Source organism: Perca fluviatilis, chromosome 22 (genome assembly GCF_010015445.1).
Source record: "Perca fluviatilis chromosome 22, GENO_Pfluv_1.0, whole genome shotgun sequence".
Lineage (NCBI taxonomy): Eukaryota > Metazoa > Chordata > Actinopteri > Perciformes > Percidae > Perca > Perca fluviatilis.
The window spans coordinates 9,637,710-9,659,141 of record NC_053133.1 but is presented as its reverse complement, the minus strand read 5'-3'; the positions used below and the strand labels follow the sequence as shown (position 1 = coordinate 9,659,141).

Sequence of the window (21,432 nt, the reverse complement as noted above, 5' to 3'; positions counted from 1 at the left end):
TCTTTCCACTGTTCCAACAATCACCAACTCTGGTTTGGTGGAAATAAACCTTTAACTCACCAAGTTATATGTAAAAGTATGATGGCGCTACACGCTGTTTTCCCCCGCTGTCTCTCTCTCTCAATATCACCCAAAAAACAACTGGAGATGTACTCAACCAATCGCACATATATTCGCTCAGTCGCCCAACACTAGCGCAGCACTGCAATGTTGATTTAGAATTTTAATGTCAAAGTTATGAATGAAGTTTCAAAGCTTTGAACTATTGGTACAGCCTTAGCTAAAAGAGAGTGAACGTTGGACTTACATTTGCCCAGGTGACAGATATATTACTCCAAATGTTGTTCAGTGTCTGCTGGATATGTAAATAGGCACCTGTATGCTAACAAGTTCAACATATCAACTTCTGTTGTGTTTTCAACATGTTTATGTTGCCCCCAAGTTGCCAAAAGAAACTGTAATTGCAGATTTAGTCTCCCATTGCCATACCTTCCTCTACAGCGCTGCTCAGGAGGGTCCGGCTAGTCCACAAAGCATTCCAGGATGGGAGAAAAACGTGATCTGGTTTATTGGCCGTTCTTTAAACCAATCACAATCATCTTGGGGGCGGCTCGCTTTTTGGGGACAAATAATGGGTGCCTCTGCAAAATAGCCTCGGGAAGGAACTTGTTTTAGTGGAACATGTGTACATTCAAAGGTTGTTTTAGTCGTGCAACAGAAAACTCAGATTGGACAGATAGTCTAGCTAGCTGTCTGGATTTACCCTGCAGAGATCTGAGGAGCAGTCAACCATAGTCCTCATAAATCCACCGGAGTTTAAAATTACAACACAAAGAAAAAGGAAGTTAAAGGACATCTGACCGAAAAGAATGACATCCGGCACCGGAGCAATCCCGGAAGTGGAACATCATGGATATAGACTATTGCAGGTTTAATGTCAATAATGTTTCTGAAATAACAGGGGTTCACTTGGGGGTTAGGGTTAGGGGTAATGGACACACACGGTGAAAGACATGAGCAAGGATCAGATTAATTATATTTTAGGAAAATATACTTACGTACTATATACTAAAAAAATACTTCACATGATCAGTCTGAATGTGCGATCCTTTTCAATTCCAAAGTTCTACCAAGCAAAAAAAAAGACCTAAACTGACTGACAGAGAGACAGACCAACACCATCTCCTTCTCTTTACAAATTGGTTGCTCGAGATATCTTTGCTGAGCGTAAGTCTTGGGAATGCCTCTGTAAAGCGCTGCTTCCCTTTTCTCCTTTCTTTCAATAGAAAAAGATGAGCCTTTGCGCTTCCCTGACAGCACTGTGAGCTTGGCATGTTTTTAGCCTTCAGAGCTGAGTGTTAGAAGTTCAAAACCCCACCTAGGAGCCATAAAAAGTGCATCTCACAAGCATCTGTTGAGTGATGCCATCTAAAATAAACAGAGGCATGTGTTGACACAGAGGCTAATAGACTAATATTTAGCCTTTGAAGTGGGTAATGGTGGCTGATTACAGGCCCACTCACCACTTGGGTCCATGCATGCTGTCTGATGCCCAGCAGTTATATGGCACAGCTACCTCACACTTGTTTCCTCTTCCCCTTCATGCTCTTCCTCTCTTTTGTCTCTGTCTGTTAGTTCTGCCGCCCTCCATCCCTTCAGCCTTTGTGCTTGGTCTCCCCAAGGCATCCATCTTTCATTTTGCATCTCTTTGTCTCCATCTGTCTCCCTGCACCCTGTCTCCTTCAGCACCTGCCCCCTTGTGCTCCGTTTGTCTTTCACTTGAAATCCTCAATTTATTTATGTCGCCGTTGTTTTATTTTCTGTCTGAAATGTGTGCGTTTTTTCTTTCCTGTTGCAGTGGTCCTACGGATTCTACCTCACTCATAACCAGGGCCAGAGCGGCTTTGAGTTCTTCTTCAAGACCAAAGAGCTGAAAAAGAAGTGGCTGGATCAGTTTGGCATGGCCATGTGAGTATGCATCTTCTGTGTGCGTTCATAAGAGCGTGTGTGCCTCTTTGTCCCAGCTGCGTTCTGTCACAGCATCAAAACGCACACATTGCCCGTCCTGTTATTCAAGTTAGACTTGATGTTACTTGATGATTTATGAGACACGCGACACTGGGACAAAAAGACGAGCAGATTATAAGTCGCTCACTTACTTTTAAAAGCAGAACCTGACTGAAACAAAATTTTGAATCCACTATTTGTTGAACATTTTGTACTTTATACTGATGTATAGATGACACAATTGGTTACATTTTATTGCAGCATCAGGTGTGTGTAGTTAAACTGCAGCAACCAGTCTGCCTCCTGAAGTGGATCCAATTCAACTGACCTGACTGGGAAACTGGTGCCAAGAGTGACAAATGGAACTTTATTATTTCACTTTTAGAGCGAAGAAAGACAAATGACTAATTGTCTCAAAGATATTTTACCAACCATTCTGTCTTTCACAGTGTTGACACATACAGGCCGGACGAGTTGTATAAGGTATACAATACCTGTAGAAGTAGATACCTAGATATTAAGATTACTAAAGTAACTGAAGTCTAAAGCACAATCCATACAACATTGGACAAACATGTGGAAACTGTAAATGGTTTTAATGAGTATAAAAAAACAGAAGAGTAAAGATCTTTTGTGAAGATGTGGCTTGTTAGCTGAATTGTTGTTTCAAGCTGGTGTTTGATCTAGAGCAGGGGGCCAGGAGTCGCACAACACTCAATTCTCTCATTCCAAACCATGAAATAAAGCTGCAATTCAATGAGATCAAAATCCTGTTCCTCACGACCAAGGCGTGTACAGGAATGTGTCTTGTGAAATTGGCAGCGGAAAGATACTGACATCTTGCACAGTAAATTGGAACAGTACATGCTTACAAATAGTGTAGCAGGAGACATTTGAAGAGCTGTATAACCTCCTCTGTGGTTCTTAAGAAACTTTGTAAAGTCCAAAAAAAAGTAACCCTGATGATGTCATAGTGATGTTGTCAGGGTAACACCGGTTTGGTCCCGGAGACTGCAATACATTAACAGAAAACCTTCGTTACAAACTGAAGGTGTGGAGTTTGAAAGATATGTGCGTTTACCAGACATGGGTTTTTACAGGCAGCTTCGAAGGCAGCAGAGCGGAGCGATACAGTTCATTCCCTATAAGAACAGCGGTATGAGTGAAGTCTGCTGATGGCGGATGTCCACCGCTCTCCAAAAGTTGACTCAGAGTGAACTTTTGGAGAGCGATAGGCAATGAGAGGGCAGACTTGTGAACGTGCCTCCAATGTATTCTCCCGTGTATACACAAAGTCTGTATTTAACATTCCGTGCAAATTAAAAGAACATGATTTTCCTATAGCCTAATTTATGCTAAATCTCAGGATGTTAATACAAAACAGCTATCTTGGCAGAGGGTTGCCCAGACTGTTATTCCTGGTGAGTTTTTATATATAACGTATTTGTTTTGGTAATAGCATTGTAGTAGCATCGTAGCAATGACAACTAGCTAGTCGCTAGCGATACATATTTGAAATAAACAAAACGCAACTTTTTAAGCGGCAGGGAAATGTAGGATCAAGTATTTTATTCTAAGAGATTATTATTATTCTCCTCAGGATATTCCAGCCTCCGCTGCTTCTATTTTAACCCTTCTTTTTGAAATGTACAGTGCCTTGCGAAAGTATTCGGCCCCCTTGAACTTTTCGACCTTTTGCCACATTTCAGGCCTCAAACATAAAGATATAAAACTGTAATTTTTTGTGAAGAATCAACAACAAGTGGGACACAATCATGAAGTGGAACGAAATTTCTTGGATATTTCAAACCTTTTAAACAAATAAAAAACTGAAATATTGGGCGTGCAAAATTATTCAGCCCCCTTAAATTAATACTTTGTAGCGAGCCCTTTGCTGCGATTACAGCTGTAAATTCGCTGGGGTATGTCTCTATCAGTTTTGCAACGTAGAGACTGACAATTTTGCCCATTCCTCGCTTGCAAAACAGCTCGAGCTCAGTGAGGTTGGATGGAAGCGTTTGTGAACAGCAGTTTTCAGTTCTTTCCACAGATTCCCGATTGGATTCAGGTCTGGACTTTGACTTGGCCATTCTAACACCTGGATATGTTTATTTGTGAACCATTCCATTGTAGATTTTGCTTTATGTTTTGGATCATTGTCTTGTTGGAAGACAAATCTCCGTCCCAGTCTCAGGTCTTTTGCAGACTCCATCAGGTTTTCTTCCAGAATGGTCCTGTATTTGGCTCCATCCATCTTCCCATCAATTTTAACCATCTTCCCTGTCCCTGCTGAAGAAAAGCAGGCCCAAACCATGATGCTGCCACCACCATGTTTGACAGTGGGGATGGTGTGTTCAGGAGTGATGAGCTGTGTTGCTTTTCGCAAACATAACGCGTTTTGCATTGTTGCCAAAAGTTTGATTTGGGTTTCATCTGACCAGAGCACCTTCTTCCACATGTTTGGTGTGTCTCCCAGGTGGCTTTTGGCAAACTTTAAGCAACACTTTTAATGGATATCTTTAAGAAATGGCTTTCTTCTTGCCACTCTTCCATAAAGGCCAGATTTGTGCAGTATACGACTGATTGTTGTCCTATGGACAGAGTCTCCCACCTCAGCTGTAGATCTCTGCAGTTCATCCAGAGTGATCATGGGCCTCTTGGCTGCATCTCTGATCAGTCTTCTCCTTGTATGAGCTGAAAGTTTAGAGGGATGGCCGGGTCTTCATAGATTTGCAGTGGTCTGATACTCCTTCCATTTCAATATTATCGCTTGCACAGTGCTCCTTGGGATGTTTAAAGCTTGGGAAATCTTTTTGTATCCAAATCCGGCTTTGAACTTCTCCACAACAGTATCTCGGACCTGCCTGGTGTGTTTCTTGTTCTTCATGCTGCTCTCTGCGCTTTACACGGACCTCTGAGACTATCACAGAACAGATGCATTTATACGGAGACTTGATTACACACAGCTGGATTCTATTTATCATCATTAGTCATTTAGGTCAACATTGGATCATTCAGAGATCCTCACTGAACTTCTGGAGAGAGTTTGCTGCACTGAAAGTAAAGGGGCTGAATAATTTTGCACGCCCACTTTTTCAGTTTTTTATTTGTTAAAAAAGTTTGAAATAGCCAATGAATTTCGTTCCACTTCATAATTGGGACCCACTTGTTGTTGATTCTTCACAAAAAATTACAGTTTTATATCTTTATGTTTGAGGCCTGAAATGTGGCAAAAGGTCGAAACGTTCAAGGGGGCCGAATACTTTCGCAAGGCACTGTATATCCTTCATTAGGAAAACCACATCCAATCATTTGTATCTGATGTGGATGACAATAGACAGATATTTAAAAGAAAAGGACCATATCAGCGAACTTATATGTGTTCCACAAAGCAGCATCCTCCCAGTCCTCCTGCATTTTCTTCAGCTAGAGCTGAGACACCTGTTATCAGATCCCTGGATGAACTGCCAGTGACAATTAGTTACGAGCTGTGGAGCTCTCAGGCAGGTGCAATTACACTGAAAATATAGAAATAGAGCCTGAGAAAAAAAAGGAGAATAATGAAAAGAGAAGAAAAATCTGTGAAATGACATGTTCAAGCTAAAAAAAAAACAACAACAACAGGTCCTAACAGGAAGTGAAGAAGAGGATTAGGATAAGGAAGTGTGGCGTGAGACTGACATAACAGGGGCTTTGGTTGATTCACTTTTGAGGCGGAATTAACGAGCTGCGAGAATAGAAAGACGTTGCCAGACAATCACATGCTCCCACAGCGATGCTTAATAGCTGATCTGTGACCAGTTGTTTTCTCACGTGCCGCCTTTACGTCCCACTGTTTGCTGCTTGACTGAGATTCAGCAGCCACAAAGGGGTAGGTAGACCCACCGCTCCACAGACAGAAAGCAAGAAATGGAAACTGTTGCTGAGACAGCCGTGAGTGAGCACCCCAGTCCATCCTTGAAAGTCAGAGGAAGACTGCAAATGAAGTCATATTGTATTTCAGAGTTTCAAAGTCCTACCTCTCAGCGGACTGTACAAAGTTGCATCGGACGTCTTTAAAAGCACCAGCAGACAAAGAAATAGTGGCACTGGAGGAGGCCAGTCATACTCTCAAAGTCAAGTTGGAAGAAAAAGGAAGCTCAGGGGGTTTTATGAGGGTTTTTTTTGTCACATGCCATAGGAACATATTCAGTATCTTTTCAGTGTGATTATTTTTGTGGGACAAATGGACCCCCTTTCTTGTCAGCGGTATGCTATTCATAATTAAAAACAATCTTCCATACAAAGCGGATATATTGGTTGACCCCATAGACTGTTGATATTAATAACAATATAACATTATAACTAATAATATACAGTCAATGGTCTGACCCCAGTACAGAGGAGAGGACACCACTGAAGGTCTTCTTTCTTCTTTGACACGTTTGTCCTATTTTACAGAGAACATGTTGTAGTCCTTCAGTTTGACGTATTATTTCAGTTTCAAAATTAGCACCCGTGCATATTAAGCAAAACGCTTATGCAACAATGTCATCATGTCTACAGTAGCTATAATCATAACCCTGAAAGACAAAAGGAAAGACCTCTTACATTTTAAACAAACAGGCATTTGTGCTACAGGCAAACTTGGACAAATCCTTTCTCTTACTTTCATTCACACACACACACACACACACACACACACACACACACACACACACACACACACACACACACACACACACACACACACACACACACACACACATTCATCCATGTCCCTAGGGGCCAAGAATACTTCTGTGTTCACTTCAAGCAGACCTTGCCTGTCTATTTGCAATTCTCTCCTTTCCACTTCAAAGAACCGTATCAGTGGAAAGTTTGTTGACTATTGTAAGTGAAAAAAAAAATTAATTTTTGCTTTGAAATTTCATGTTTTCATCAAAGACCAAAGCTGTTTGAATACTGTAACAAAACAGGCAACAATTTTTTTCATTCATTCATTTGGGCTCATCTCTTTGAAGTCCAACCTACAATAGTGGTCACCATGTATTGTACTGTTTGGTCCAGCTGCTTGTCCTGATTTTGAGATTGAACGCTTCCATTAATTATAATAGATCTGTTCAGGGGCACAGAACAGCACATACAGTACAATATTGTTAGTGTTACATATGATATAGGGAGCTTTAAGTTCAGGATCCTGAACCCTAAGTAGATGTCATGTAATGATTATTTTATTTCATACCACAAGTTTTTTGTATGCGATTTTGCGATTTTGCGGACACTGCATTTTGAATGCAAGAAACAAGCACATTTGCATTATACCTTTGAAATATTTAATTGTTTGTCTTCTGGATCTGATTTTGACCCTTAATTCATAAACAAGAGAGTTTTTTGGAAAAAGTCCCTGCTTGAACTGCATTAGCATGTAATGATAGTAAGGTTACAGTGTTTTACTGTCATGGATCTCAACCAAGCTTCAACTTCCTGCAAGTTGTTTTTTAGGAAATCAGTCTAAAAAGTAATGGTATATTCAGAAAAGTTTTTTTTAACTTTGAGAATGTAAACACAGCGACGTGCAGACCAGTGTGAGTCCATCAAAATCAAAACACATCACACGTACATCATGCTTATTCACCTACAAAACATATATATTACAACCAACTTTTCGGAATATTCTTTATCAAATACTATCTGTCATGGTAACCCATCCACATCGCATGTTTGTTATGTATGTCTTGTTTAGATCCAACATTCGTCCTGAGAACGCCAATAACAACTCCCATGAGTTTAATATGCATACCTTCGAAAGGATCACCTCCTGCAACTCTTGCCACATGCTGCTGAGGTAAGAGGCCTATTTTTATTCACACACACTGACACAGACAGACTGACAGACAGACACACACACACACACACAGTGGAAGCAGCACAAAACCCTCTTCAAGGCTATCGTGAAACAGACAGACTGAGGACGAGACGTGGACCCTTTCCCTTCAAACATCTGTCAGTACTCCTTTGAAAGACCTCCACTCCTCCTATTCCTCTCCAATGTACCCTAACAATCTATTCGTCACTTTCCCTTGACTCCTCTCTTCCTCTGCACATGGCCTTAGTTACACAAAGTTTCTTTTGAATTTGCTGAATGGTATCGTCACCCAGAGGACTGCGCCTCGCGGTCTTTCTCACAACGGGAAGGAATGAGTGGTTTCACCAAGCGAGGACCGTAACGCAAAATGTGTGTCACACTTCAGCACTTCAAGGCGATGGATGGGGAAAGGGGACAAGATTATTACACTGTGAATATACAGAGCCGGTCGCTGAATTCACCAACATTTTCTAAGGATATAATATAAGAAAAACAAGAATAATGCAGGGCAGGTCTCAAGAAGCATCTGAAGTATAGTGTGTCATTATTTTCTTGATTATTTCTCAAGTCTTTCTTTAAATAATGATTGGTCTTTTGGACTATTTCATTATAACTATTGTGCTAGAGCATTGGATTAACTTGAAAAGACACAATAGAAATGTAACCTCTTATCTAATAGGCACCAAATATCAAATGACTTCATGAATCACGAGTCAAATGAGTCAAGTGTTATTCTGTGATTTTGAGATGTGTATGCCATTATTTTATAAAACCTGCAGGACAAATCTGAGATCATGTGTACTACACTGGTACTCAGAGGACTTTTAATGTTTTATGATAAGATATATACCGTATATACAGTATAAGAGCACAGGCCTTGCTGAGGTATTGTGTCATTAATCAGAAAACATGCTACATATGAATGTTCAGTAACGTATATTTACGTTAATCTGAAAGGGAAATCTTAGGCAAACCTTTTTCCTTTCATGTGATTTCATATAAATTGTGAAGGAGTGGTGTCCTATTGATTTAAATTCACTGCTCTGACATCCTGCACCAATGCAACACACACCCTGTAGTTCTGAACTGCGCAAAAAACAATTAATATGTACCTGCATGTGAAGAGGTTAAACAGACAATTAGCTGGTGAGCAGAGCAAAGCAGCCTTTACTTTCATGTCATTTTAATTAGGGCCTCTGAGATGGTTATGTAAATAAAAACAGAACTACACACTGCTGCTGGTTCAATCTCTGCGTGTGTGTGTGTTTGTGTGTGTGTGTGTGTGTGTGTGTGCATGCGTGCGTGTGTGCGCATTTTACACCAAGAATTTCAGTGTTTTCTTTTCAGTAGTTATTAGATATGAGCTGATGCAGATTTTTTGGTCTTGAATAGCTCAAAGTGAAACTTATTAGAATTAGCTGCTGTATGCCATCTACCTGCCACACCTGCACTAACGTCAGTATACAATCATGCTCAAAATAGCAATGCTGTAATGCTGATGTTTAGTAGGTATGATGTGTTGACCATATTAGTTTAGCATGTTGCCATGCTAACATTAGCTAATAAGCACTAAACACAATGTACAGCTGATATTGATTGAAATTAGAATTAGTTTAGCAGGTAGTTGGTAGGCTACTTTGGTGAGCAAAAGATTTTGACAAATTACATTTTTTACCTGATGGTGGCATTAGATGAAATATTAAGGCAGGGATTCCCAACATGCGGTACTTTTACCCCAGAGGGTACTTCTGCTGTTGCCAGGGGGTAAGATTGTAGAGTATACTAATTTGAAATAAATAATTAGTATTTATGATTATTAATTTAAAGAATATATATGCATATTAAGTCAGCTGTAACATCTTAACACTAAGGGCCCTATTTTAATGTTCTGAAATGCAAGTATCAAACGTGAAACGCAAGTATCTTTGTGGGCGGATCTCGGATCTCTGTTGCTATTATGCCGGCGGGATAAATGACTCTTGCGCCCGACGCAAATCTAAAATGGGTTGGTCTGAAGTAGCTAGGTGTGGTTTGGGCGTAACGTGCAATAAACCAATCAGAGCGTCATCTCACATTCCCTTTAAGAGCAGTCGCGCTTGTTTCATGGCGGATTGCTATTATGACGGCGGATTTGCCTGGCGCATGCCTTCGGGAGCTGTCCGAGATGTGCCGAAGTAATAAATGCCCGTCTTGGCCGGGTTGCGATGTTGCTGCAGCCCCTCGGGCGCATCTTCCCAAGTCTGGAGAGGATTGCTGCAGCCATGGAGCAAGGGCCTCCAAACGCACCACCTGCACCTGTTGTGCCCCTTCGTCCACCCGCTCCACCAGGAGCGCATCGAGTGACCAATCCCACCGTAGTTCACGTCTCCTTAAGTCCTCTAATATTTCCTCATTTATGTCATCAACACATCCATGATTCATGGAAATGTTGTGTAAAACACAACAAGCCACAAAGAATGCCGCGACTTTTGAGTACTGTACTGTAAAGTGCCTCCTGATCTATCGAAACACCTGAAGCGCATTTTCAGTAATTTTTTTTCTTTTTCACGCTACATTATGGCCAAGCATGCGCCCCTAAAATAGCATCTGAATAACGCGCAACTGACTTTCGACTAGCGCCACTGACTTTAGGTCAGATTTTTCCTGGTCAGTGGTGGAATTGTTTTCTGAAACTGCAAAATAGCACCAGGGAACTTTTGGGCCGGAAAACGCCTCCTCTTTTTGCTGATCCGCCCCCGGGAGCGCAAATACATTCCCTAATTTACCGACATGCATCTGTGGAGGGAAAAGTCCGCTGTGCGTCGGGTGCAAAATAAGAATGATACATGCTTCGGTGTACAAAGGCAATTGCGCTGAGTGCAAGATAGGGCCCTAAATGTTAAAGTTATGTAGTGAGTGATGAGGTAGTGAAAACAGTTAGCAAGCAAACATAAGTTCAAAAAAAACCTCATCAAGTGAAATTTTCATGCCATGGGACCTTTAACCTCTTAGTGGCACAAGAGGAAATCAGGGGAGCGCCAAAGTCATTAGGATTCATGGGAACCATGATTGTCATTTCATGGCAATCCATTCAATAGTGCTAGAGATATTTCAGTCTAAACCAACCATAGAGCCATGATGCTAGGTTGGCTAAAAATGCAGGTTTAGGTTTCCAAACTTTTGGCCCTTGTCAAAATGTTAGAAAATGTCGCAGCCATTTCTACATTATATTAAATCTTTTGACTGCAGCTTGGATGCTCACTTAACTATAAGCACAACAGTAATTTAGCTATTCTTTGCATCAATATACTGTTACTACTGTGTGTATACTGTCACGCAATCAATGTGATGCCTTGTCCTGTTCATCTGTCTGCAGGGGTATCTTTAACCAGGGCTACCTGTGCTCCAAGTGTGGTTTAGGTGCCCATAAAGAATGCCTGGGCCGCTTTGGCAGCTGTGGAAAAACAGGTAACACACTACTGCTTTGTACAAATAAAAGTAAAGTATCTCACTTTATTGCACAAACTCATATCAGTCACATCTAGTCTGCAATAATTCTGCAGTTAACAATTTGTCACTGAACAAAATGACAAGGGACACATTAAATGTAATCGTATGAACACAACTGCACTTTTAGCAGTAGCAGTATGAACATAATGACAGATGACAAACATTAAACATGATGTAGGATTGTCTCGCGACTAATTATGGGTATGAGGGAGATTTGTTTCACTGTGACTTTGTTGAGTTGTGGAATTGTGGGACTCTAAATAAATAACAACTTTATAAGTGTCCTTATTTTTTACCAACCAAGGTTATCCAAGTATTCGATCCATATTGCAGAAATTCATTCAGCTATTCAAAGCTCCCCCACTTCTCTGGGTGGTTCTGACACTTCCGAGCACCTTAAAGGCAATGTCACTGTGTATCATTGTACCCATCCCCAACGCTTAATAGTAGTTTTACTGAGGAGTTTTATGAAACTCCTGACTTTTTTTATTATGCCCCTATTGTGCATCTGTCACTCAGCTCCCTGAGCAGGAGCACTGACAGCTCCGAGAGAAATGGTGGGAATACTTCAGACATGTGGAATAAAAAGAAAGCCTTCAGAAACTAGCTTAGCATGTCCTCTGTGTGTGTGTGTGTGTGTGTGTGTGTGTGTGTGTGTGTGTGTGTGTGTGTGTGTGTGTGTGTGTGTGTGTGTGTGTGTGTGTGTGTGTGTGTGTGTGTGTGAAAGAGAGAGAACGAGAGAGACAGAGAGAAAGAAGAGGTGAAAAAACTAAATTCATACTTTTTGTTTGTGGAAGTTCTCTAGGTCTTGAAAGTGCATGCTTGTGTTCTCATGGCACCAAAACTCTGCACAATGTTTTTTTTTTCTTTTTTTTAAGCAAGCGAGCGTGCAGGTTTTACTGTTACAACCAGCAACACTGCATGTCACCATTGTGCGTGTTTATCTGTATTCCTCGTGGCAAGCTGCCAGCTCCTGTTGGACCGGCCATCTGTCATGGTGCCATCAGGTCGCAGAGGCAATAACACCACTGCCAGGCCCACCCGGGCACAGTGTGTACCTGAGTAGATTTGGGCGACACCGGCGGCGAGAGTGGGTGAAGACTGGGGTGTCGGTTTGAATTCCCCGTTATTACTCCACACAGTATCCACTCTCTGCTGGTACAGTACAGGAAAATGTGCAGGGAAAGGACCAATACTTTTGAACCTACTAGAAAAAGTATTTTAAGAAATCTGAAACTAGTAGAAGTAGGCTATAAAAAAACAGTAATGGGAGGCATCACTTTTTGCTGATGTCCATTTGACAACATGGAACTTTAACTGACTCTAACGGTCAGAAAGCCACCACAATGTCTGCATGTAGAGATATTGTCAATACACAAGCAGGGCTGCACAAACACACAATCATAGCATCAGAGTATAGGGTTATGTGTGTGTGCGCGTGCACATGTGTGTGTGTCAGAGATAAGCCATTGTTTTCCTGAATTTGTCTCTGTTATCAGCTGCCTCGCCAGGTGTTTGCGTAACAGGTGAAGGTTCACTTGAGGAACAACAGGCCTGCTGAGGTGTGTGTGTGTCTCTGTGTGTGTGTGTGTGTGTGTGTGCGTGTGTGAGAGTGTACTGCAGGTACATATTAGTTGCTGTCGGCCAGCTGGCCCGTTTGTGACTGTGAAGGTATGTGTATGCTTATGCAATTGCTCTGTTTGTACAGGTACAGGAGTACATGTGTGTGCAAAGGTGTGTGTTGGTGTGTGTCTAGGGGGTGTAACCCGTCCCTCAGGGAGCCAATGAAAGAAACTGGTGGAGCAAAAACCTCAGGTTTGCCCCCACCCCTCCTCCCCTCCCCCCACGCCTCGTTACCTCCTCTACCCCTGGCTGTCAGGTAGTGGCAGCACAGCAAAACAAAGCGAACCACGGTCAGACACGAGTGTCGGCTTTCTCCACTAATGAGGGAGTGTTGCCTTGTACCGACGAGTGTGTGCAAGTGTTTGCGTGCACCCGCTAACCTGTCATTCACTATGCCTGTTCTCAAACTTCTTTCAGATCCCGGCTCCGTCAGAACTCAGGTGAGCTGCTGCTGTGTGTGTGTGTGTGTGTGTGTGTGTTTGTGTTTGTGTGTGTCTCTGTGTCCGTGTTGATGCGTATACTGTCTCGCTATGTCTGCGGTTCGCCTCCTCTCCAAAGCTTTGCTGCACTTTGAAGACTGCTCTCTCCTGCAGCTATTTGCCAAGGAGACTCCAATTGACTTTACTTGCTGCAGCCTTCCTGACACCAGAAACGAGAATGTTTTTGCAGATTTACCCAGAGATGTCTCTGCTGTTTCAGAAACTCCTGTTGGCTTTACTGCTACAATGATCAAAAGTGTCCCTAAGCAGGAAATTAAACTATAATTATGCCAAAAACTGTAGCTAAAACTGCACTGTGCAGGTAAGATGTGGATCTCATCAGCAAAAAAACACAAAACTGGGGTGAAATTGACAAGTGTCCCTGTTGCTCTGAGTTTATTTCTGGTGTCAGTTACTGTATAGTTACTAATAAGAAGTGCTTTTGTGCAGATAAAGTGCTCAACACAAACTCAAAATGCAACATTCAAACTTTTTTAAAACAGCAGAAACCTTTCGACTAACTGCTCTGTTGCAATGTACACAAAAAGTATGCATGAATACAGTGTGTTGTATTGTTGTTATTATTGATACAAGCAGTAGTACTGCTAGTGTATTTTGTGTAGAATTACTTCAGAATGCCACCGTTGGCTTCATGCAGTTTTCCAACTTTTTTTATTTTTTTCAGAAACACAAAATCAAACAAAATGTCATGAACTGCTAAAAATATCTGTATTTGCCCATTCAAATCACATCAGTTTAACCTTTCTTCAATTTTGAAATATATATGCTGCAGCGGGGCACACAGTAGCTTGCCTGTGGCGTCAGTGAATGCGATATGGGTTTTAATATGTTATGAAGTGTCGTCCAGGCCAGGCCTGCTGCAGTTGGCCTGTATACTGTAGGTTAGACAGGCTGGGTTAAAATCTGAATTCTGTGTGTGTAGCTTATTATTGATTTAGTAGGTTATAAGGTAGTAGAAGGGGAGGCAGGTTGCACTGACTTTGGATGACTTGAGATTAGGGCTGGGCGATATATCGATGTTATATCGATATTGCGATATGAGACTAGATGTCATCTTAGATTTTGGATATTGTAATATGGTAAGTGGTGTCTTTTCCTGGTTTTACAGGCTGCATTACAGTAAAGTGACGTGATTTTCTGAACTTACCAGACTGTTCTAGCTGTTCTATTATTTACCTTTACCCACTAATTCATTAAATCATTTCTGGAGATTATTTATCAAAAATATCATTGTGTTATAAACATTTTTGGTAAAGCACCAATAGTCAACCATACAATATTGTTGCACGACATCTAGGTATTTGGTCAAGAATATCGTGATAATTGATTTTCTCTATATCGCCAGCGCTACTTGAGATGTTTCACCGTGGCAGTGATTTGTGTGTGCTCGTGATGGAGAAATTGATGAATGAACTAGTGATCAATGGAGAAAAAGATCCAAACAATTATGTTTAAATGTGCATGTGTATATCTGTGATCATACATGTGCCTTTGTCAGTGTGTAATTCTCTGTGTGTATTTTTTCAGGGCAAAGATAAAGATCCAGGTGAGGAATTCAGCGCACAACACAACAGCAGACATCCTCTCACCTCACACACACACACACACACACACACACACACACACACACACACACACACACACACACACACACACACACACACACACAAACACATCTCTTCCTCCACTCTTTTCTCACTGGCAGTGTTTATGTGCATAGAGGCAGCCGCTCCTGAGACAAATTACCAGATTTTGGAATGCAATCCATGCGCTAATACTGGATATCAGCATGCTGCAAGCATGCGCTGATATCAGCTTTGAAAACATCAATTTTTACCTTCATAAAATGACTGAAAAGGTAGTTTTTGCCACATTCTTTCTAAATGGTTCGCACTTAACCCAACTATCTAATTGGCTTCATGTTATAATTATAATGATTTTACTTTAAGATATTTAACTTTTTTTTTTTTTATTACAGGAGTGCAGGAGTAAAGAATGTTAAGAATTAAATTAAAGTTAAATAAAAATTTACATCTGCTTGCATATGATGCAATCCTACGTGTTAGTATATTTAATGAGGACAAATAAAAAAATAGTTGAGATAAAAAAAGAAAAGAAAAAAAGAAGGGATAGATTGAGAAAAAGAAATAAAGTAAGCTAGTGTGATGGTGCCCATACATATACACATATACAGTATATATATATACACACACACATGTATACATACACACATATATACGTACATATGTGTACATACCTACAGTTTCTATGTGTCTTTAGTGGCTGAATCTTCCAGTATTGTTTAATTATAATCCTCATATTTAATCCATTTTTCCACCGTTTAAAACAGTATTATTATTGATCTTGATTGAATGCTGTTTACATAAGACTTCCAGTTGCATAAAGGTGGTGTAGGTTTTAACCAGTTCCTAGTTATCTGTTTCATAGCAGCAACTCTGAGTTTCCTGTATATCTGTGTATTTCTAATGTGAGTTCATATGGTGAGATATTACATCTTTTAGGGCTGCACTTATTTTCATTCCTGATTAACCCGATGATTATTTTTGCAAATAATGGTTAAGTCTAAAAAATTAGAAGTTAGAAGATAGTGAAAAACGCTCCTCCCAGGTTCAAAGAGCCACATGTGACTTCTTTACATTGCTTATTTTGTCTGAACAATAGTCCAAAACACAAAGATATTCAATGTCTAGTACTCTGTATCCTGCTTCTCACATAGGTAGAAAAATCTATTAATATACATTTTGTTTTAGCCATACACCTATATGTTACATTAGTATTAGTATAAAATGCTTCTCTTGTTATTGTGGTACTTTAGATTCTGTATTTTCTGTTCTCACAACTAATTCATTTTACTTCTGTTTTTCTTTTCATTTCAACCCCCACACATACGGTATAACAACCTCAATAAACCAGGAAAAATAAAATACTTCCCTCTATCAAGTTGATTGTCTGGATTGGCAATTGGGCCTGCATGAATTGCTACTGGCATGGTGGCATAATTGTGTGCCCTGGTATCAGATGTAACCTGGCTAAGTCAGAGAAAAGGCTGCACCTTGCAGCTATTAACTGGTTTTATCATTACAGCCGAGACTCCATCTATGACTATGAAAGGCTTGTAAACATTACAGTTGAATAAAACAAAAAATAGAATGCATAAAAAAGAACGTGACTGGGTGTTTACAGTAAATGCAGAAGATATAGCCATCGTATTTCTGCCTCCCTCCTCCTGTGGCTGTCTCTCAATCTTTCTCCAATAGAATATGAATAACATGCAGCAAAACCTTTGCATCGTGTGTGTGTGTGTGTGTGTGTGTGTGTGTGTGTGTGTGTGCCTACACCACACCGAGGGCCTTTAATCGCTCATAAACCTGGCTTCAACACTCATTTTTCCACCCCTCCATCTATTATGCTGCAGAAAATCATTTCTGACTGAAGACGCATTAAAATCAATAGGCATTTGATTGCCCCAGCCTTTGGCGTTTCATAATATTCCGACGCCGCTCTCTTTGTCTGTTTTCAAAGGTGCACTAACACTTGGCTTGTCCTTGTGTGGATAGGAATGCAATTCATGCCCCCAAGACTCAATTCTCCATGGCCCTGTGTCTTTAGAAGTCCTATTCAGGCAGGCTGGCACATGTCAGGCTGCCAGCCTCAGTGCTACAGTGCTAGAACAGTCCCTGAAAGAGAAGCAAGCCAGATATAGATGTTTTAGCTTTCAATACAATGTTGTTGACGTCTCTATTATTTGCCTTAAGCCTTTACCCTTTCTTCATGCTCTCATGCGAATTCCTTTTTCTCATATTGTATCTCTGCACAACACTATCGCCAAACAATGAGATATGGACTTGGGATTTCTTTGCCATGGGTGGGTGCTTCATAACAGACGTGTTAGAATTCAATTTCAGTGATTTCTTGGTGAATAATGGGATCAAAGTTGGCCATTGTGCAAAATCAAATAGCGCTGACTGAGGTCATTCCAACAAAGACATTCAGCCTGATTAAAATGCACCTCTTCAAGTGCCAGTGCAAACCTGTAATACTTTGTAATACATTAGCTGTGGAGGAGTATGCTTCAATTCGTCTTTGCACTGGTAAATGTTGCAGGTGAGGAAAAGTTCATATTTCAACTATGAGCTTAAATGTAGCCCATTAAAAGGATGGGAAATGGCGACAGCGTCTCCAAAGACAATATCATTACCAAGCATAGTATACTGAAAAAACATTAATTCTTTATTGTAAATGTGATCAGGACTAGTTTTTTTTATTCAATCTCAATAATGAAAAAACAAACAGAAGTTGACTTTAATTGAAATTTCCAAATGAATTCCCCCCAGGAGGCCAGAATCCATCGTGCAGCAGTAAACAGCGTCCCCACGGAAACTCACTCCTGCTTATCTCTTATCTACGAGCCTGATAACCTGCCACGCACCAGAGTGCACTGTTGCTTATCCGTAATATGATAATGGGTCCAAATGACTTGCAAAGGCTGTACACTGCAGACAATGGGTGTGTTTGTGTGTGTATACACATGAACAGTATACTCCCTCTCATTACCACCTATAACAGGGCCATGAATAGTTTAGTAGAGCAAAGACGCACATTTAGAATGGCAAACATGCCCTTTTAGACCTGAGGTCATACACTACAGTACTGTACATGCTGACATATATTCACACAGATAGAGACAGTCTCGTTTCCAGCCAGACATTCATGACTGAAGAAATCGAGCCAAAGAAGTCTAAGAGTTATTATATTCGTCCTCCTCTACTCATAAGCTGCTTAAATCTATATTTTAAAAGTTTGGTTAAATCGTCACAATACATCAATGGTTCACATGTTGAATGTGAATTAATAGAGACTTGTAGTACAATTAAATTCACTTATTTCAAACCCATGGTCCATAGAAAAAAATTAAATCATTACATATAAAGTAGACAAATACAAACATAAAAAACAAGTAATTGATCCATATAAACCCATCAGCACCACTTCTTACTTTAAGAACATGCAATTCATTATTATGTATTATACAATAAAGTAAATAGGGACAAAAGCTTTATTTAGTTAACGTCTATTTTTTAAATAGAAACATGTTTTTGTTGAAAACAATGTTTTAGGTACAGTGAATATTGACAAGGCAGATTTGTTTGAAGCCCAAACAGTATGCAGGAATTAACTGTCTGTATCTTATCCCTCTCGCAGGTCTGCCCAAGATGTTGGTAATCAGGAGCTACTTTGGTGTGCCGAGCCCTGCGTCTGGTCCAGCACTGAGCATCCAGACGGGCGACATCATTGAATTAATCTGTGCCGACCTGCACAGCCCCTGGTGGCAGGTCAGACGTCACACTATCTGTAATCACATCTTTCACAACACTACAAAAAGTGGACCTGCTGTATTTAAATCTCTCCTTTCCTCCGCTGTCAGACCATCTAACCCTCACACTGACCTTATATTCTGTAATAGGGTTCGAGTGATGTATCGGTTGGTCAGTTCTGCCTTCCTATTATAAGTCAGATCTGGTTTAGTCAGCATGGTTCACTTTTTAATAAATGGATTTTGCACTAATGTCCTGTGTATCAACTTCCTCATCAGTTAAAGATATGTTTATGCAGACGTCATACTGTAAGTTGGAAATGTTATACCTGTGACTGTGCCTTGTCAAAATAGCATTCCAGTTGTATTTCTGGCTAAAAATAGCGCAGGTAATTTGGACTGTCTTGCTAACAAGCTTCATGGGAAAATCCCATTCTTAGTAACATGTATACACACACAGCAGAGCCCTTCTTATAAGGAAGTTAAACTGCCCCACTCAGTTTATTTTATACAACAATTACTGTAATGTGACAACACATGATTAAAACTTCACTGGCGGAGAAAAGAAAAGCTTTTTTTTGAAAATCTGATGCATTGTTGTGTAGTAGTCACTTACTGTGTGTGAGTTTTAGAGGCTGAATCATCATCATAATTATAATGGGATTTTACCAGAGGTCTGAAAAAGGCATTGCATTGACATGAATTACTGTACAATTGTATTATAAACAGACATGTAATGAGGAAACCAATAAATCTTATAGTACTTAATACAAAACAGATAAAATAGATAAAGAATTAAATTATCTCGGTGTAAAAGCTGAACTGGAGGCAGCTAGAGCCCCACAGTCAGCAAACATTCAATATCCATCGCCTTTGTAGCCAGCAGACCATAATCATTTCTGTTCTGGGGGATGCGTGGAAAAATTGAATCGATCACTGTAATTTCATTTCGTTCAACAGCAACCATCTGTTTACTCTGTCAGTGTTAGCTATAATCATTCTCACACTGTTAGTAAGGATGCAGCAGAAAGCAAGGCTTTCCACAAGGACTGATAAAATAAAATGTCCTGCGGTAGCAGCCATGTGACAGGCGACAGCCACAAAACCATCACAATGGGTTTAGCTGGTCGTGTGCTACTTGTGCCTCTCAGATTACGGCTGTGTCTATAAAACACCTCAATTCCTCATTTACTATTCCCTGTGATATAACACTTGTTTTCAGAGTGTAAAATATGGGAGTTCTCGGAACCCCCCTTCCCATTTAACCCAGAGAATCCCTTAAACTTAAAAATTACATTTTTTATGTAATACATTAACATTTCTCTCCATATTTGGAAAAAAAAGCCTCATACTTAATTGCAATTGGCTACATATAAAGTCAACATGCAAAACATAAGCCCTCATTGCGGCCTTTAAACTACATTAGGATGATGTAATGTAAATAAGAATAGCTTTTCTAGGCTGTGGAAGAGTTGTAATTGTAAATTAAAATGCATTAAAATTCATAAGTACAACAATTACAATAACTGGGACAAATTGGCAGCAAGGCTGACTGGTGTCTCATAATACATCCAGTTTAACAGGGCTAATCGTTAAACCGAAAACACTAGAATTTATGGTTTGACATCGTCGAGGCAACGCTGTAGAATTGATAAGCGTGCACAATGCTATAGAATGTTTGTCTTTATTATTCTTTTGTATCTTTTTAGTTCAGGCAGCGTGTAGGCCTAAAATATATTGTAGGGGATTAAGCTCAATAGGACAACGTATTATGAACGATAACGCATTTACTCTTGCTCACTGTAACAGCAGTATGCATCTGCACAAAACTCTTAATGTGAATAATTTTGAGCCTTAATTTCTATTCTGGACTCTATGACTGGATTATTGGCCCAAATATTTTGTCAGTGCACAGAACAAAAACAGCATCGTCAACCGACAGCGCCTGAGTCAGTCAGAAGAAGATAACTGCCCTAAGGCCTCCCTATTCATACCATCTGAGTCTCCCCAGTATTGATAAACCAAGGCACTGAGTTTAAAGAGTCATCACCATGGGAGGAACAAGGAACTCTTCCTCTTTCCCTCTTCCTGCAAGCTATTATTTCAACAATAGTTAACTAGGGCTGTACATTTACACTGCTCTGTGTTGCAAGCTAATTGTTTTTGAATAATGGAGACAGAGTCAGCGATATGTACATAACGCAATTATCTCTCTGTGGTTTCAGGGCAAAATCCTGACGACGAAAGAGGTTGGCTTCTTTCCAAGCGACGCTGTGAAGCCTTGCCCATGTGTAAGCAGCCTTTCCTTGTAGTCCTTTGCTACATAAGGGCCTGTTGTAGCAGCTCGTGTTGGACTACATGTATTTACAAGCAGTCTAGTGACGTGAGGATGGTTGGGGATTTGTGAGAGGTTGTAGGGTATTTTAAATGGCATGAGAAGAAAAAAAGCCCAGTTTTTTTTAATGTTCTGAGCACAAGGAACATGTGTTGTCTGATGAGATAAAAGTGGTTTACTGTCTAATTCACTTTATCAATAAGAAACAAAGAAAAAAAAAAACAATGTCTTATAAGGAGCACACACACTCATCCACATTGTGCCGGCTTGCGCGTAGGGCCATATAGTATATGGT

At 40.4% G+C, this 21,432-nt stretch overlaps 1 protein-coding gene across 2 annotated transcripts in view; it reads left to right on the top strand.

Moving 5' to 3' along the window:
- LOC120552183 (guanine nucleotide exchange factor VAV3) overlaps positions 1 to 21,432 on the top strand; it is a 111,234-nt gene that overhangs the window by 66,932 nt on the left and 22,870 nt on the right. For both annotated transcript variants that reach the window (XM_039789977.1, XM_039789978.1), the window contains exons 15-21: positions 1,859 to 1,968; positions 7,733 to 7,834; positions 11,211 to 11,302; positions 13,385 to 13,407; positions 14,995 to 15,013; positions 18,691 to 18,821; positions 21,028 to 21,093. In XM_039789977.1, the coding sequence (XP_039645911.1) occupies positions 1,859 to 1,968; positions 7,733 to 7,834; positions 11,211 to 11,302; positions 13,385 to 13,407; positions 14,995 to 15,013; positions 18,691 to 18,821; positions 21,028 to 21,093 (543 nt within the window). The remainder of the gene's footprint in view (positions 1 to 1,858; positions 1,969 to 7,732; positions 7,835 to 11,210; positions 11,303 to 13,384; positions 13,408 to 14,994; positions 15,014 to 18,690; positions 18,822 to 21,027; positions 21,094 to 21,432) is intronic.